This window comes from Channa argus, chromosome 10 (assembly GCF_033026475.1).
Source record: "Channa argus isolate prfri chromosome 10, Channa argus male v1.0, whole genome shotgun sequence".
Taxonomy (NCBI): domain Eukaryota; kingdom Metazoa; phylum Chordata; class Actinopteri; order Anabantiformes; family Channidae; genus Channa; species Channa argus.
In genome coordinates, this window is record NC_090206.1 from 13650186 (window position 1) to 13669198 (window position 19013).

General features: G+C 41.1%; 1 protein-coding gene across 36 annotated transcripts in view; it reads left to right on the plus strand.

Annotated features, from left to right (window-relative positions):
* The window catches only part of LOC137133958 (protocadherin alpha-C2-like), a 165334-nt gene that overhangs the window by 122713 nt on the left and 23608 nt on the right, over positions 1 to 19013 (plus strand). The window contains exon 1 of one of the 36 annotated variants that reach the window (XM_067518189.1): positions 1423 to 3593. The exons of 33 other annotated variants lie outside the window; for them this stretch is intronic. In XM_067518189.1, the coding sequence (XP_067374290.1) occupies positions 1545 to 3593 (2049 nt within the window). In that variant the 5' untranslated portion in view covers positions 1423 to 1544. Of the gene's footprint in view, positions 1 to 1422; positions 3594 to 4303; positions 6836 to 7040; positions 9865 to 19013 lie in introns of those variants that run through there. 2 more of the 36 variants (XM_067518167.1, XM_067518159.1) reach the window with 2 other exon arrangements.

Genomic DNA, 19013 nt, shown 5'->3' on the forward strand with positions numbered 1-19013 from the left:
GCTTTTTGCAATATACCACCCATGCATAATGAAATAAAAAAACGAATGTGTCAGCACGATACCAAAAATGATTACATTTGTTGGCTGTTGAAGAAACAGTAGATTTACCTTATGCATTTACTTACAAAGCTTATCAAGATCTGTTCAATTGACTGTAATTTTCATATAAAGCGAAAAAGCGTTAGAATTGGTGCCACGTACCTTGCTCCTATCTATAACTGATACAATATAGATAAAACACCCCAGTCTAGCAATAACATTTAGGTCTCTTGTTTTTCTAATGTGTTGGTTTAGCCAACAGTTAAAATAACTGGGCAATTTGTTTGTCTTTCAGTAAATAATGTCCATAAATGAAAAGTGAAAATGCTCTAAAAGGTCAAAGACAATAGTTGTACTTTGTATTTAAACTGTTCTGCTAAAACACAAACAGAACTATCCTGCCGAAACCAAGCTCCTGATTGAAGACTTCAGCACCGTAGTTCAAATTGACCTTACAACTCATAAGGTGCATTGAGACAGCCCTCAAGTGATGCGGAGATTATACTTTTGATTTCAGGGTTTCTTTGTTGTATTTAAATTCTGAAATACTGTTCGCTTTTTGGAGAAAAGCCGGAACATAATATCGTTGAGTGATTAAATGAAGCTTTCTGCGGTCATAAAATCAGACTTTCAACGTTTAGCCTGTGCGCCGTCCTAATTTAAAACATCATGTCTTTGTTGTTTTCAATCAGCATTATTTTATTATTAGAAAGCTTAAAAATCACATTACTTTAACAGTAAAAGTAAATGCATGACTCCACTAAAATATTTAGTTAATTCGACTTCCCCCAGGTCTTTTGGTTATTAAAATTGTATATTAAATCCCGTGTTTAGGAATGTAAGGGCGAATGTTTTTAAACTAATTGTTCATGCATTTAGGCCAGTCAAACTCCAGTGGTGTGCTGTTTGCTGCACATTGCTTGATCAAGTTGTGCCAAGCATTTATTTACCGCATGATGTCGCTGGAGACCGTAGATGTGAATGTTTTCGTGCATTTGTAACTCCACCTCCGGGGTGGGAAGATGAAATCGTCATTGCTCATTAGTTTCCTGGACACTCGGCAGTGTTTTGGGCGAGAAAAGAAGGTGCCCAAACAAAGCATTACTGGTACTGACGGAAATATTTGTACTGTGGATAAATGGTCTATCGTGGCTATCCGTTTTGGAGCATAAACAATGTATGTGCAACGACAAAAAAGATACGTCTGGATCTATATTGTTGTACTGCTTTGTCTTTGTGACTGGTCTGCTTCGCAGTTGTCTTACTCCATATCCGAGGAGGTGAACAAAGGCACAGTGGTGGGAAATATCGCAAAGGATTTAAGCCTGAATGTACAAGAACTGGAGACAAGGCACCTGCGCATTGTTTCGAGTTACAGTAAGAAATATTTCGATGTAAATTTACGGACCGGGAACCTTTTTGTTAATGAGAGAATAGACCGGGAGGATATTTGTTCACATTTGTTAAAATGTTCCATTAAAATACAGGCAGCTTTAAATAATCCAATGAATGTACACCGCATCGAAGTCAATATTGTCGACATAAATGACAACTCGCCTTCGTTCGTTGAACAATGGCATATATTAAACATCTCTGAATCCCTGTCAGTGGGAGAGCGGTATCTGCTCCCAGTAGCAGAAGATACGGACGTAGGAATTAACACAGTAAAAAGCTACAAACTGAGTCAAAATGAAAATTTTTCACTTGACGTACAGAGCGCTGGAGAACACGGTGTATCTGCTGAGTTAGTGCTGCAGAAAGCTTTAGATCGAGAGAGACAGCCAGTAATCACACTTCTCTTGACCGCTGTAGATGGAGGAAAACCGCCTAGATCAGGGACTTTACAAATAACGGTTAATGTAATAGATGTCAATGACAATACACCCACTTTCAGCAAGTCTCTTTATAAAGTTCGTGTCAAAGAAAATGCAACTCCTGGTACTACTGTTATCAAGATGAATGCAACAGATTTAGACGAAGGAGTGAACAGTAAGATATCCTATTCCTTGATTAAACGGGGAAATATTGACCCATCAAATATTTTTGATCTAAATTCAGAAACAGGAGAAATCACAGTGAAGGGAATATTGGACTATGAGGAGACGTCTGCTTATGAAGTAAGAGTTCAAGCAATGGATCAGGGCCATTCTCCTCGCAGTGCACATGCTAAACTACTGATAGAGATAATTGATGTGAATGACAATGCCCCATTAATATCAGTGACCTCACTCATGTCCCCAGTCAAAGAAGATGCCGAACTGGGTACAATAGTTGCTTTAATTACAGTTAGTGACAAAGACGGAGGAAACAATGGCGTAACTCACTGTAAAGTAGATGGATCTGCCCCGTTTAAGCTACAGTCCAACTATAATAATGACTATTCATTAGTAGTAGATGGACCACTGAACAGAGAAAACACAAACTTTTACAATATCACCATTACAGCCACCGATGAAGGAAGTCCATCACTTTCCAGTTTGAGGGTCATAACTATTCAGGTCTCAGATGTCAATGACAACGCACCTCGATTCATGGAGCCTGTGATCAATGTTTATATTAAAGAAAACAGTCCAACAGGCTCAGTTATTTTTACAATAAATGCGTTTGATTCTGATCTGGATTCTAATGCAAAACTAGCTTACACTTTGTTAAACAGCTCCCCCAAAAATATTCCGATTTCACCAGTAGTAAATATCAATTCAGAGACAGGAGACATAGTCAGTCTACAGTCCTTTAACTATGAGGAGACGAAAACGTTTCAGTTCAAAGTTCAGGCCACAGACTCCGGTGTTCCTCCTCTCAGCAGCAACGTGACTGTGAACGTTTTTATCCTGGATGAGAACGACAACAGTCCCGCGATTCTCGCTCCCTATTCTGAGCACGGCTCCGTTAACAGTGAGAGCATCCCCTATTCTGCTGAAGCGGGATACTTTGTAGCAAAGATCAGGGCTGTAGACGCAGACTCTGGATACAATGCGCTGCTTTCTTATCACCTCTCTGAGCCCAAAGGAAACAACCTCTTCCGGATTGGAACCAGCACCGGAGAGATCAGGACTAAGAGGAGAATGAGTGACAATGACCTGAAAACTCACCCCTTGGTGGTGCTGGTTTCTGATAACGGAGAACCCTCCCTGTCAGCTACTGTGTCTATTGATGTGGTGGTGGTTGAAAGCACAGCTGACATCCAGACTCAGTTCAGACATGTGCCCATAAAGGAGGAGAGCTTCTCGGATTTAAACCTGTATCTGCTGATCGCCATCGTGTCGGTGTCTGTCATCTTTCTGCTGAGCCTCATCAGTTTAATCGCTGTCAAATGTCACAGGACAGACAGCAGTTTCAGCAGGTACAGCGCCCCAATGATCACCACCCACCCTGACGGGAGCTGGTCTTACTCTAAATCTACTCAGCAGTATGACGTCTGTTTTAGCTCAGACACGCTCAAAAGTGACATGGTGGTTTTCCCCGCACAGTTTCCCCAAGTAGATGCGGAGCTGATCAGTATTAATGGAGGAGATACTTTTACCAGGACTCAAACTTTACCTAATAAAGAACAGGTGAGTTCTTTTTTCTAACCTTTGCCCCACAATCTATAATTGAAAGTCTCACTCTGATGAGTCTGATGTGTGCAAAATATGTTTATACTGGTCGATTCAACATAATTAGTCATATTAAAGTCATTTCCAATTAGGACCAGATTCCAATTATCAACTAGGATCCAATGCATGGAAATCCTTTGCATTTAATCACATAACGGATATGAGTAAAGGACCCTCAGGAATCCAAATCTCCTGACGTACAGTCACGCCGGTTAAGAGGGCGCTTTCCGTGGTGCTGAAAACATACTGGCGGTTTGTTTTTCCTCTTGAGAATCCCACCCTTTCACTTGACATGATTGAATCAGGTCACTTGCTTTTTTATTTTTTTATGGGGTCAGTTTTCTTATTGTTATCTAAAATCCATTTGGTTATTATGTCGAACGTAGCTGATATTGCCCTTGCCTCTGTATTGCTAGTTTGTTTTCCAATGTATTATATTAACTTCAAAGTTAGATCATTTTCATTTTCTATAGGACGATCTATGTCATTTAAAAAAGTTTCTTAACTATTCTTGACCAATGTAAAATAGTAAGATATAGTACATAATGTGTGTCAATATAACAGACAGTGTGATGCAGTTTTCAAAGGTATTTTCATGTCTGGTTGTAACGCGCGGGGTCGCTGATGACCACGTTTTAATGAGCTCGCTGTTTTCAGTCGCCGCCTTTTCTGTGTGAAGCGTCAGCAGACTGCCAGTGCTTTGTGGGAGGAACACGAATGGCGATGTAAAGGAGAGGACTGAAGCGAATGAGACTTAAAATACTGGCCGGTCGAACGGTGGTTTATGGATAAATGTAATTGTATTCGCTCCCCTTTCTTTGAAAGCAGCTATGGGCAGTGGAAGGAATAATTCAATTCCCCGGTGGCTGTTGATACTGTTTTTAACGGACTGCTCTGGTGGTCAGATTAACTACTCCGTTTCCGAGGAGGTGGACAAAGGAACTGTGGTGGGGAATATCGCTAAGGATTTAAATGTCAACGTCCGAGACCTGCAAACGAGGAATCTAAATATTGTATCTGGATACAGTAAGAAATATTTGGAGGCAAATTTTAAAACAGGGGATCTTTATGTTAATGAGCGAATAGATCGTGAAGAGCTGTGTTCAAAAGCGATAAAATGCACACTAAACTTAGAGGCCATACTGAGTAACCCTATGGTACTACACCGCATTGAGGTAGTTATTGTTGATTTAAATGATAACGCACCTACTTTCGTGGAAGAGTCACATTTACTTAACATATCTGAATTATCACCAAGGGGCGATCATTTCTTGCTTCCTCTGGCTATTGATGCAGACACAGGCAGCAATTCAGTAAAGACTTACAGGTTGAGTCCAAGTGAATACTTTTCCCTAGATGTACAGGGCAATGGAGAACACGATGTATCGGCTGAATTAGTACTGCTAAAAGCGTTGGATCGTGAAAAACAAGCTGTTATTAAACTCACACTGACGGCTACAGATGGAGGCAAACCTCCTAAAAGTGGAGCATTAGAGATAATTGTAAATGTTCTGGATGTCAATGACAACACGCCGACATTCAGTAAAACACTTTACAAGGCACGTGTAAATGAAAATGCGCCCGCTGGATCACTGGTAATACAACTAAATGCCACTGACTTAGATGAAGGTGATAACGGGGAGATTGTTTACTCTTTTGTCAAGCGTGCAAACTTCAATCCTGCAGATGCATTTTTTATAAAGGCCGAGACCGGGGAGATAACAGTTAAGGGTAATTTGGATTACGAAGCCCAGTCGGCATATGAAGTTCATGTTCAAGCAACAGACAAAGGTTCCTCGCCTCGTAGGGCAAATGGGAAGCTGCTGGTGGAGGTAGCTGACGTGAACGATAATGCCCCAGAAATTGTGATGACATCACTCATGAACCCCGTTAAAGAAGATGCTGAAAAGGGAAGTGTTGTGGCTTTAGTGACAGTGACTGATAAAGATGGAGGAAAAAACGGTCAGACTAGCTGTAGAGTAATTGGTTCTGCGCCGTTTAAGCTGAATTCTAATTATAAAAACTATTACTCCTTAGTTGTAGATGGAGCTCTTGATAGAGAAGAATGCTCCTTTTACAACGTCACGATTGTGGCTTCTGATGAAGGGTCCCCACGACTATCCAGCACAAGAGTTATCACTGTTCAGGTTTCTGATGTCAACGACAATGCGCCTCGTTTCCTTAAACCTAGCTTTGATATTTATGTAAATGAAAATGGTCCAATTGGAGCTCGTATATGCACAATAACTGCAGGTGATCCTGATGTAAATGAAAACTCTAAGATAACATACTCATTATACGCAGATTCAAAAACTACCCCTATAATGTCAGTCGTAAATATCAACTCAGAGACAGGAGACATAGTCAGTCTGCAGTCCTTTAACTACGAGGAGATGAAAACGTTTCAGTTTAAAGTTCAGGCCACAGACTCCGGTGTTCCTCCTCTCAGCAGCAACGTGACTGTGAACGTTTTGATCCTGGATGAGAACGACAACAGTCCCGCGATTCTGGCTCCCTATTCTGAGCACGGCTCCGTTAACAGTGAGAACATCCCCTATTCTGCTGAAGCGGGATACTTTGTGGCAAAGATCAGGGCAGTAGACGCAGACTCTGGATACAATGCGCTGCTTTCTTATCACCTCTCTGAGCCTAAAGGAAACAACCTTTTCCGGATCGGAACCAGCACTGGAGAGATCAGGACTAAGAGGAGAATGAGTGACAATGACCTGAAAACTCACCCCTTGGTGGTGCTGGTTTCTGATAACGGAGAACCCTCCCTGTCAGCTACACTGTCTATTGATGTGGTGGTAGTTGAAAGCACAGCTGACATCCAGACTCAGTTCAGACATGTGCCCATAAACGAGGAGAGCATCTCGGATTTAAACCTGTATCTGCTGATCGCCATTGTGTCGGTGTCTGTCATCTTTCTGCTGAGCCTCATCAGTTTAATCGCTGTCAAATGTCACAGGACAGACAGCAGTTTCAGCAGGTACAGCGCCCCAATGATCACCACCCACCCTGACGGGAGCTGGTCTTACTCTAAATCTACTCAGCAGTATGACGTCTGCTTCAGCTCAGACACGCTCAAGAGTGACATGGTGGTTTTCCCCGCACCATTTCCGCCTGTAGACGCGGAGCTGATCAGTATTAATGGAGGAGACACTTTTACAAGGACTCAGACTTTACCTAATAAAGACATGGTGAGTTGGTAATATAAGAAAAGATTTATCAGTGGATGGTGCTCTACTATTTTTTGTTCACATAGTTATGTGTTTTCAGTTGCATGTGTAAAAAAACATGATTCGAAGTGGTAGTCCATGAGATCACATTTAAAATTATTATTTATGGTTTTATTTGTAACAACGGCTGGATGATCGTGGTGTAATACGCTGACCAGTGATGGCGCTGTCCGTGGTCCTGATACGTGGTGGTGGTGATCCGTTCGAAAACAATGGTTCCGTGGCTTTATTATTGTTTAAAGGTTAATGACAGACTGTGTGCTGGTTCTATGATATATGTTTGCTCGTGTTACACACAATTAATACAGAGGGGTTTTTGACAACATAAGCTTGCACATTTTCCACTAAAACGTAGTTTTGGCATTGCGTGGACTTTCTATACAAATGTATGCTCCATTTATTTCTACAATAGCAGCAGAGTAACAGTTGGTGTCGCCGTCGACCACACTATTCTTGTGACTCCTATCTTTTTTTTCCAAGACACCTCCTCTCCGTGCGAATCAGCACTGCATTGTCAGATAATACACACATGGTCAACAGAGAGACTGCGCTTACTTCTTTATTACACCGTGGACATGTTGGAAAATTATTATTTCCTTGATTCCGTGGCAGTGATGGGACATGGAGGACTAGCAGTCATTTGGATACAAATAACAGCGTTGCTTTGTTTGTGTGATGTGTCGTCAGCCCAGCTCTCATTCTCAGTTTCCGAGGAGGTTGACAAAGGAACAGTAGTGGGCAATCTCGCTAAGGATTTACAAATTAACGTTCAGGACTTGGAAAAACGTGATTTACGAATTGTATCTGGGGATTCTAAGAAACATATTGACGTAGATTTAAAAACTGGAACACTATACGTTTGCGATAGAATTGATCGTGAAGAGCTCTGCCCCAATACGGCAAAATGTGTATTGAATAGTGAAGCAATTCTGAGCAACCCAATGCGTTTGCATCGCATAGAGATTCAGATTACAGATATTAACGATAATGCGCCATCATTTCGTGAAAAGGAAAAGATTTTCAATATTTCAGAATCCTCTTTTACAGGTGAGAGGTATCTGCTTCCAGTGGCAAACGACCCAGACACAGGCACCCACTCGGTAAAAAGCTACAAGCTGAGTCCAAATGAATACTTCACGCTAGATGTACAGAGTAGCGGACAGCAAGTTGAGTCTGCTGAGCTTGTGCTACAAAAATCTTTAGACAGGGAGAAACAGTCTATTATCCACCTGACTCTAATTGCTCTGGACGGAGGTAAACCTCCCCGGTCAGGAACATTAAAAATAGTGGTACACGTTATGGACATAAACGACAATGCTCCGGTATTTAGTCAACCTCTTTATAAGGCCCAGGTGACTGAAAACGCTCCATTTCAGACAGCCATTCTTACCGTAAGTGCTAGAGATTTGGATGAGGGAATCAATGGTGAAATTGTGTATACATTTATTGAAAGGGGACATTTCAATCCTGAAAATACATTCACCATTAACCCCGAAACAGGCGAAATAACTGTATTGGGAAAAATAGACTATGAAGAGAATACAGCGTATGATATCCGTATACAAGCAAAAGATAAAGGAACACCTTCTCGAAGTGTTCACGGTAAAGTGTTAGTTGAAGTAATTGATATTAATGACAATCAGCCTGAAATCATAATTACGTCTCTTATGAGTCCTGTTAAAGAGGATGCAGAGAAAGATACAGTTGTTGCTTTGGTGACTGTTAGTGACAAAGATGGAGGTAATAATGGTCTCGCCAGTGCTACAATACCTGGTTTGGTACCTTTCAAACTTAAACTAAACTACAAAAATTCTTATTCATTAACAGTGGATGGACCACTTGACAGAGAGAGAGTTTCTCAGTATAATGTCACTATAATGGCCACAGACGAAGGCAGTCCACCTCTCTCCAGCATAAGTGTTATTTCTGTTCACATTTCTGATGTGAATGACAACGCCCCTCTATTCTCAGAGCCTGTGATTAATGTATATGTGAAAGAGAATAGTGCAGTGGGAGCTACAATATTTACTATAAATGCAGCTGACCATGACATAGACAACAATGCACAAGTAACATATTCATCATTAGATGGTGTCTCAAAAAATATTCCAATAACTTCTATTATAAATATCAACTCAGAGACAGGAGACATAGTCAGTCTGCAGTCATTTAACTATGAAGAGATGAAAACGTTTCAGTTCAAAGTTCAGGCCACAGACTCCGGTGTTCCTCCTCTCAGCAGCAACGTGACTGTGAACGTTTTTATCCTGGATGAGAACGACAACAGTCCCGCGATTCTCGCTCCCTATTCTGAGCACGGCTCCGTTAACAGTGAGAGCATCCCCTATTCTGCTGAAGCGGGATACTTTGTAGCAAAGATCAGGGCTGTAGACGCAGACTCTGGATACAATGCTCTGCTTTCTTATCACCTCTCTGAGCCCAAAGGAAACAACCTCTTCCGGATTGGAACTAGCACTGGAGAGATAAGGACTAAAAGGAGAATGAGTGACAATGACCTGAAAACTCACCCCTTGGTGGTGCTGGTTTCTGATAACGGAGAAACCTCCCTGTCAGCTACTGTGTCTATGGATGTGGTGGTGGTTGAAAGCACAGCTGACATCCACACTCAGTTCAGACATGTGCCCATAAACGAGGAGAGCTTCTCGGATTTAAACCTGTATCTGCTGATTGCCATTGTGTCGGTGTCTGTCATCTTTCTGCTGAGCCTCATCAGTTTAATCGCTGTCAAATGTCACAGGACAGACAGCAGTTTCAGCAGGTACAGCGCCCCAATGATCACCACCCACCCTGACGGGAGCTGGTCTTACTCTAAATCTACTCAGCAGTATGACGTCTGTTTCAGCTCAGACACTCTCAAGAGTGACGTAGTGGTTTTCCCCGCACCGTTTCCGCCTGTAGACGCGGAGCTGATTAGTATTAATGGAGGAGACACTTTTACCAGAACTCAGACTTTACCTAATAAAGAACAGGTAAGGGTGATTGCACATAAAACACAGGTCTGCCAATGATTGTATTATTTATTTTTTCATATTATATGATATTGTTTCAAAAGCAGTTGGTCCTTAAGGGACACAACGTAAATTTTAATATTTGCTGTGTATGCCTGACAAATGCGTAGCTATGTAACCCATAATGGTAAATTGAAATAACTAAAGCAAATACCTTACTTTGTGACCCATTGGTCATTAACTCGAATAACAATTGTTTTTAACAAACTTTCTAAAAGTAAGTTTACAGGTTAATTTCATTGCTCGTTCATTTTTAAACGATTAACAACTTTGTCTGAATAAAATGGCAGTTCATCCTGTTTGTTGCGTTTCGATTAATGGAAAATCAATATGAATTTGAAGTTGCTCTACTTAATTTCAGCGAAAAACTTAAAACTCATAATTCATTCCTCTGACTTTATCTTAACCACAAGGTGCCACTATCAGCACAGAGATAAAAAAAAAAAATTGGTTTGTATGCCAAGCTCCTCCCTTTTTGTCTGTGAGAGAGGGTTTGTAACTCTTTGTTTGGCGTAACAGAACATCCTCACTCTACTTGAGAGGCTCTGGGATGCGTATTAACTGCGTAGTGCTACAGATGGAGTAATTTCTAACACCCAACGTGTCTGGCAGGCTATGAACATAATGCAACCAGGAAAGATTATCCGCCATTGGATTCATGTTTGGTTCCATGCATCCAACATATGGAGTTTCGCAGCTGCACAAATCGTGTATTCTATCGCGGAGGAATCGAGCCCGGGAACGACGGTGGGAAATTTAGCAAAGGACTTACATCTAGACGTACAGGACCTGGAAGTTCGGAAGTTTCAGGTTTCAGGACCTAATACTAGGTATTTCGAAGTAAATGTTAAAACTGGGACACTTTTGGTAAAAGACAGAATAGACCGAGAAGGGCTTTGCTCTCGTAATGGGAAGTGTTCACTGGAAGTAGAAGCCATTGTGAACTCACCGCTTAATCTATATCGATTTGAAGTTAACATTTTGGATATAAATGACAATGCACCATCTTTTCGCATTCCGGCAATAATTCTAAATGTTTCTGAGTCCGCGTTTCTTGGAGAAAGGTTTACACTAGTAAAAGCATTCGATTCTGATGTCGATAGCTATACGGTTAAGGGCTACAGGCTAAGCCAAAATGAATATTTCGCCCTGGATGTGCAGAATGGTGGAGAGACGACTATGTTTGCCGATATGGTGCTACAGAAAGCCTTAGATCGTGAGAAACAGGCAATTATCAAACTAACACTGACAGCCATAGATGGGGGAAAACCTCCAAAATCTGGGACATTGCATATCACTGTTAATGTGCAAGATGTAAATGATAATATTCCCATTTTTGACAAGCCGCTATACAAAGCCACGGTGGCGGAAAACACACAGCAGGGTGCTACCGTAATTTCAGTGCATGCTCAGGATTTAGACGAAGGTCTTAACGGAGAAATTGTGTATTCAGTTATTAATTACGACAGTGATAATGACGTTGATAAATTCGCCATTAATCCTGTGACTGGAGATATTACGGTTAAAGGTGAATTGGACCATGAAAAAAACAATGCTGTTGAAATTCGTGTCGAAGCTAAAGACAAAGGGGCATTTCCTAGAGCCTCTCATTGTAAAGTACTCGTTGAAATAACTGACGTTAATGATAATCCACCTGAAATCTCAGTGACATCGTTAGCCAATGTAGTGAGGGAGGACTCGCCCCTAAACACAATGGTTGGACTTATTACGGTGAGAGATAACGACGCAGATAAAAATGGTTTTGTTCGGGTTGCAATAATTGATTCGGTGCCGTTTGCAATTAAAAAAACGTACAAAAATCATTACTCTTTGGTCGTGGACGGGACTCTAGACAGAGAAAGAGATTCTCAATATAATGTAACCATATCAGCGATTGACGAAGGGGTCCCGTCTCTTTCCAGTACAAGCGTCATTACAGTCCAAGTTTCTGATGTCAATGACAACGCTCCGCAGTTTAAAGACGCTGTGATAAATATTTTCGTCAAAGAGAACAGTCCAGTGGGTGGTGTTATCTATACCATGACTGCAGATGATCTTGATGTGGACGAAAATGCTAAAGTGTCGTTTTCAGTAGTAAATAAAGACAAAAATAGCATAATAGGTTCAGTTATAAACGTCAATTCAGAGACAGGAGACATAGTCAGTCTGCAGTCCTTTAACCATGAGGAGACGAAAACGTTTCAGTTTAAAGTTCAGGCCACAGACTCTGGTGTTCCTCCTCTCAGCAGCAACGTGACTGTGAACGTTTTGATCCTGGATGAAAACGACAACAGTCCCGCGATTCTCGCTCCCTATTCTGAGCACGGCTCCGTTAACAGTGAGAGCATCCCCTATTCTGCTGAAGCGGGATACTTTGTGGCAAAGATCAGGGCTGTAGACGCAGACTCTGGATGCAATGCGCTGCTTTCTTATCACCTCTCTGAGCCCAAAGGAAACAACCTCTTCCGGATTGGAACTAGCACCGGAGAGATAAGGACTAAGAGGAGAATGAGTGACAATGACCTGAAAACTCACCCCTTGGTGGTGCTGGTTTCTGATAACGGAGAACCCTCCCTGTCAGCTACTGCGTCTATTGATGTGGTGGTGGTTGAAAGCACAGCTGACATCCAGACTCAGTTCAGACATGTGCCCATAAACGAGGAGAGCTTCTCGGATTTAAACGTCTATCTGCTGATCGCCATTGTGTCGGTGTCTGTCATCTTTCTGCTGAGCCTCATCAGTTTAATCGCTTTCAAATGTCACAGGACAGACAGCAGTTTCAGCAGGTACAGCGCCCCAATGATCACCACCCACCCTGACGGGAGCTGGTCTTACTCTAACTCTACTCAGCAGTATGATGTCTGTTTCAGCTCAGACACGCTCAAAAGTGACATGGTTGTTTTCCCCGCACCGTTTCCCCCAGTAGATGCAGAACTGATCAGTATTAATGGAGGAGACACTTTTACTAGAACTCAGACTTTACCTAGTAAAGAAAAGGTAAGATATATTCGTCCCTAACGAATTGAAACTAAAAGATTCAATTTGTTTTGCACCTGCGCTTTCTCCTTCAGTATCGAAATTGCATTGGAAACATTGTTTTCCCATTTGTTTTCCCTTTTCCGCTCTCCGCCATCAACGCTGTCCGTGGTACTGAAAATGTGAGTTCCTGTTTAATCTTCATTGTAACTAGTAAAGTGTCCCACTGAATACAACTAAAGTGGCAACACTGACAAATGATTAAAAAACTACGGTTTGTAACAAGTAATTGGCATATAACAGTATTCAATTATTAGAGTATTAAAGTATCCAGTCACAAAACAACGTGTAAGTAATGTGTGAGTAGCGTAATTAACGTAATCAACTAAGCATTCCTGGCCCACTCATAAAAAACTAAAATTATTCAGAACTGCAAGCGGAAATATGTTTTTGTTAGGAGCACAGTTCAATTTGTTTTTTTTCTGTCACACACAACATGTTCAGCATATTCGCTTCAAAAGCAGCACAGTGTCAGATAAAGACGCTAACCAAAGCTTCAAATTGCGCTGCTCTTAACATACTTTAGCTTATTGCATATTGACGCCACACGCTCCAGGATCGCCACCATTTAACGCTACGGGAACGGGTTTAGATACACACAAAAACAGCGTTACGGGTTCAACTTGGATTCAAAGTGGATTTAAATTCGGTCACTGTAAAAGAGGTTTTAAGAAGTATAGTCACAACAACTTGTAAGCCTCCTAGTTATTGTTTACTTACCTATCAAAAATACTAACGTAACTTTAGTTTATTTATAACGAAGTCACCATAGTTACCAAAGCCCTACCACTTCCGCTTTGTAATCATTTCCATAAATGGTCTTTGATGAAAGCGAATTATTTAGCCTTATAGGTAATTGGCTACTAGCTAAACACCTTTGTTAGCAGGGCCTCAAAGTTAATGTTAATTGTAGAAAGACTTTTGCTGAAGGGGTGGTCGAGTCAGTAGCACTGAATTTAAAAATTATTTCAGACATAATGAATGTATTGGTTATAATGCTGTAAACACATACTCACCAGAATAACGTTTATGTCCCGATTACCTCTTAGGCAATATCCTGTAAGCGACTACGTAGCAGAAAAACAAATGTTCGGTCTCACTTAGTGCCAAAGGTTTCCATTACGTCCACAAGCCATTTTTAAAAAACCGGATTGCGCTCTTTTTATTCTTCTTCGCTGTAGCTGCTGGTATTGCGGTACTGATCTCAGTGCTGCCGCCAGATGGTCGTAGTTGTACCAAAACTAACCTGATAGCAGCTAATGTTAGCTTTCCGCCGCCGTGTTGGACTGTCCATGGGTTGCAATGTCTTTGGTGAAAAGTTCCCCAGTCCATCTCAGTAAGTCCTTAATTACACTTTCAGGTTGGTTGGTAGCTGTTCTTACCCCGAAAACCCAGAAGTAAACAGAGCTACTTTTTAAAGACCTGTGTTGCCCTAGTTTTTGTTAGTGCTCTGTTAAACCATTAATAGAGCTAGGTCGGTTTCTGGTCCATATTCAGTTGGTATTTGTCTGGGCTCATGCAACTGTCTGATTTAGCATTCCTTTGTAATTTGTTTACATTTAGTTGTGAAAGGCTCTGCACCTTAACATCGGTTATCTGGCCCCTTAAAGCTCACCCCATGTTGAGGTTAAGTAAGGCTATGCTTTGAATTATGTATTGTGAGTTATGGATCAGGTGAATTCATGCCTTTTCACAACCGACCTTATCCACACCACCAGTATTAGCAAAACTGTTGTTAGAATGAACATCAGTGCCGTGTTCAGATGCTCTAAAGATTCAGCTGCAATGCACAATTTATTAATTTATTTTTTGTTGTTGTTGATTGTTGTTATTTAAACATAGTGATTTTCATAATGTGATTTGTGAAATAAGGATCTTTAATTCTTTAAGACTTGGAAGTGTAAGGACTTTTCAACCCCAAATTAGTCCCTCATTTAATATGAAATAACCTACATTTCTTTCTGTTCATGATTTGGTTCTGCTACTAGCAGTCTGGTATCTTAGAACGCAACTTTGACTTAATGGTTTAACTATACTCCGAGATCCCAGTGTACTGTCAAACATGGTTCTACTTTTAAAGGCTGCAGTATGATAGTGTATTTCTAATAATAGGTTAGCACTTTTGCCAAGCCATTTTTTTCAGTAAAAGGGAGTAGTGTTTTTTGAACGATTAGGCTTTGTTCTAAAAATACAAGTGCTTCAAACAATTATAGATGTCATGTTTTCATCCTTCAGATTTTGTACTGTGCAATTGTATCTACTAGTTTGGCATATTTCTTTTCCTGTTTACTCCATGTTCCCTTTACACCTCAATGTCAGAACATAACCTCCATGATAAAATTCATCTTACTCTGATATATTTTTTCTCGTGCTGCTCTTTTTTGCTGCTAGTTCTTTCCCCTCCCCCTCTCCTTCACCAGCACTATCTGGAAGGGGAGTAGCTGAGAGAGAAGCAGGGAATTAATGTCCATCTCTGCAGACATGTGTGCCATCAGCGCAGTAAACACGATCTAATATATTTTTATCAACAATGTGTGTTCAGAACAGAGGAAACACTTATCCACTCATGCCATGTAGCACAGTATATCCTGAATGAATTTGTACGTGTTTAAATCTATTTTGTATGTACATAAAAATAGATTCAAGTGCTTACTACATATTGACTACATACAGGATATGTAGTCAATAACATCATTATTTATTTGAACCAGTGCAGTGTGGTCAGGTAGTCACAGCTAAACTTTAGCTACACTGTGTTTGTGATGCTTTGAGGCACTCAGACAATATGACCTCATTTCAGGGAGTGGTACAGCACAAACAGGCATGAAAGGATCTATCAAAACTCTGCTCGTTAGCTTGGTTCAGTGTGAAGGAGACTAAAGCAGGGCTTTCTGCGACCTAAAACAGATTTTGCATATTACAGGCGATGTGTATGGGCTTATAAGTGGGTCAGCATGTGATTTAAGCATGGCAGCATGCTACATGCGCTATCTGACTGAACCTGTGTCGTTATTGCTTGACTATTTTTCCCCTGACAGTCTTTGCTACATGCACAAGCTCTCCATGCTGTGGTCCCTAAAACAATGCCTGGAGCTGTCTCTCTGCGTAAAAGTGGTTCAGTATGTGTTCTGTATGCTGCAGCTCTGTGTGAATGTGACAGAGGGGGGAGGAGCAGGTAATTTTCCGCTACTCGCTGCAGCAGAAGCAATAGCAGCGGGGAGCTTCAGTACCAATGGTGGTATCAGCTCCACTCGGTTCAGCTCTCCTCCTCCTCTGCGGCTGGGCGGGGATGACAGCACCTAGTGTCAATCACAGATAAACCATTTGGGTGGGGCAAGGGGACAGGGTGGACCAGGAGGAGAGGGCTTATCCGTGCAACCATCAGATACTGTGTTGTCGATGTATTGTGTCGCAAAATCTTTTTATAGAACCACAGGCTGTGTGCATTTGATTCACAATAAACACATTGAAAAAGAAGGGAGAGAGCTATAGCTTTGTGGCAGCTTACAGAAGATAATGACTTGAAATTTGAAGTATGTATCTGATAAAAGCTTGTGACTCTTGCCTCTAAAATGCATTAAAATATTGATTCTAGAGTACATTATCCTGGTTTAGGCACAGAGATAAGTGGTCATACAGGCATTCACCATAGTTAAAGTACACAAATAGACCAAAAACATAAATCACAAATCTTTCCCTCATCAGGTTTAAAACAAGGTGACAGAACAGCAGTGCTATTACCAGAAAATATGTTTATTTGTCCTCTTTATGGATCAATGTCTGTCTTACATCTTACTGTCTGTTGTAGCACTTCCTGTTTTTCTCCTGTACAAGGGTGTGTCCTTTGTGTGAGTGAGGCTAGTGCTGCTCTCTGTGGTTGCCATGGAGACTGTTCTGAGCCATAATGAAATGATGAACTAGTCTGTTTCCAAGGAGCTGCCAGTATGTACCCACCCCCCAATGCAGACATCCATCCGAGCATGTGTTATAAAGGCAAGCAGGAAGGAAACATGGTGGGCACAATGGGAGGTAGGAGAGATGGTGAGGCAGACAAGGAGAAAGATGCAGACTAGAGATGTTGAGTACAGCATACGGTGTGAAAATGTCAGCTAATGGGTGAAGTAAGCAAGCAATTCAGGGAAATATTTTAAGAATTGGTTCTAAGGAGAGAGGGTTTTAGAGCAAGTCACTCATCATCCAGCACAGACGCAAGTCTTGAGTGAGAGACTGAGAAAATAAGTGTCTGAAAATGAGATGGACAAAAAATGACTTTAAATACATGCCCTGCAGATGAGTGAGAACATCACAGGCTTACAATTGGTCACAGATAAAACGAAGAACTTATCACTACCCCTCCCCCTCTCACCCACTTCTCCCAAGCCTTCTCCATCCATGCTCCTCTTTAGTGGCATCAGGATGTTTTTTGCAGTCATTAGATTGGCTTTGTCATGCTCAGAAGCCCGGGATCCATCCTTTCCCACCCGGCAGATACAAAGCCAGGGCATCCTAAGAGGGAAGTATCCAAAGCCAGCCTGCATTTCCTGATAGCTTTGTTGAGTGCTACAACAAGAATCTGTTTGATTTGTCCACAGGCTAAACCAGGACAAGCAAGGAGCTGTTTAACCCTTGGAGGGTTACAGAGAGAGGGATTTGGGCTGCTTTTAGTTCTCTCATGCCCTCTATGTCTGAAAGCAAGGCACACACGGGATCAGCATAAACAAACACACCCAGAGAATGCCTCCTCCTCCTGCTGGCTGCATTCACCTGAGTAAAAGGATTGTGGTTACCATGGTACTTTTGTTCTGAAAATGGGGGAGTTTTTGTGCATAGAAATATTATGGTAGTAAGAATATAAAAGGACACTACTTTGTCATAAATAAATACACTTACTTATACCCGTCCCCACTGTTTTTGCTACCAATATGCCAATCTAATATTAGGGTTGTTTTTCAGATTTTATTTTTTTAGGCCATAATTCTTTTTATATTATTAGAAAGTGGGAGTAATTGCTGATTAAAGGCATTGATACAAAAACTAGAGCAGATGGTGATTGTAAATTCAGACCCAGGTACAAAATCTTTATTTTTGACTTCTTTTTTTCAATGTTTATGCCATTTCACACTGGAATCTTCCTTTTGCAAGGTAATAGACAATAAGGGCACGTGCATTTAATGCATTTATGTCAGATCACAATTTGATAAATACAAACATGACAGAAGTACAGCAAATTCTACCAACAGTATTTGTTACAGTGCTTTTTACTCACCCCACCACTGGAGGGTGCCTTGCTCGACATAATTCATTGTCAATTATAGTCATTGTATTGAAAATAACTGCCACTGCAGCCTGATCTGTGCTCTTTACTCTCCCTCACCCTCCCTCTCTGTCCCTGTCTAACACGTACACACACAAATGCACACATGCACAAACACTCCTAGCTGGGATTAGATTTTAGTGCTTTGTCTTAATGAAAACGTCTGCTTGGATGGGCAGTAGGGTGATGATCACATGTTGATAAATAACCCTTGTATTACCAACCTTTTCCAACAGAGGGACCAGTTTCACTTTCTCTCCCACCTCTGGTCCCTCAGACTGCCTCCCACTCCTGTTGGCATTGACTTTTAACCTATTAACTTATCTTGTTTTGCTGTCAGACACATTGTATGTATTCAGCAGGAGAGATGAGCAAAGAACAACACAGACAGATGTTAAAGAAATATTAGATGGATTGTTAATTTGATTTGTCATTTATTTTTGACATATTTCATATTTACGCTTTCTCTCAGAGACTGTATTTTGATTTTATACATTCCATGATCACACCAATCAAGCTTAGCTAAGGCAACATTTTGGATACGGTTCTCTTTTTTATGTAGTTTCTTTTATTTTTTTCAGTGCACTTTATTTCTACGTTTGGCAGTACTGAAGATACAGTTCTTCTTTTTTTCTCTACCTTCAATGTGGACCACCATCAAAAAAGATGTTTGTGTTTACATGAATGTAATCCTTAGTACAATATTAGAGGTGTTATGTTCCACAAAGTGGCAGTGAATTAAGCTTTATTATGTTTGTAT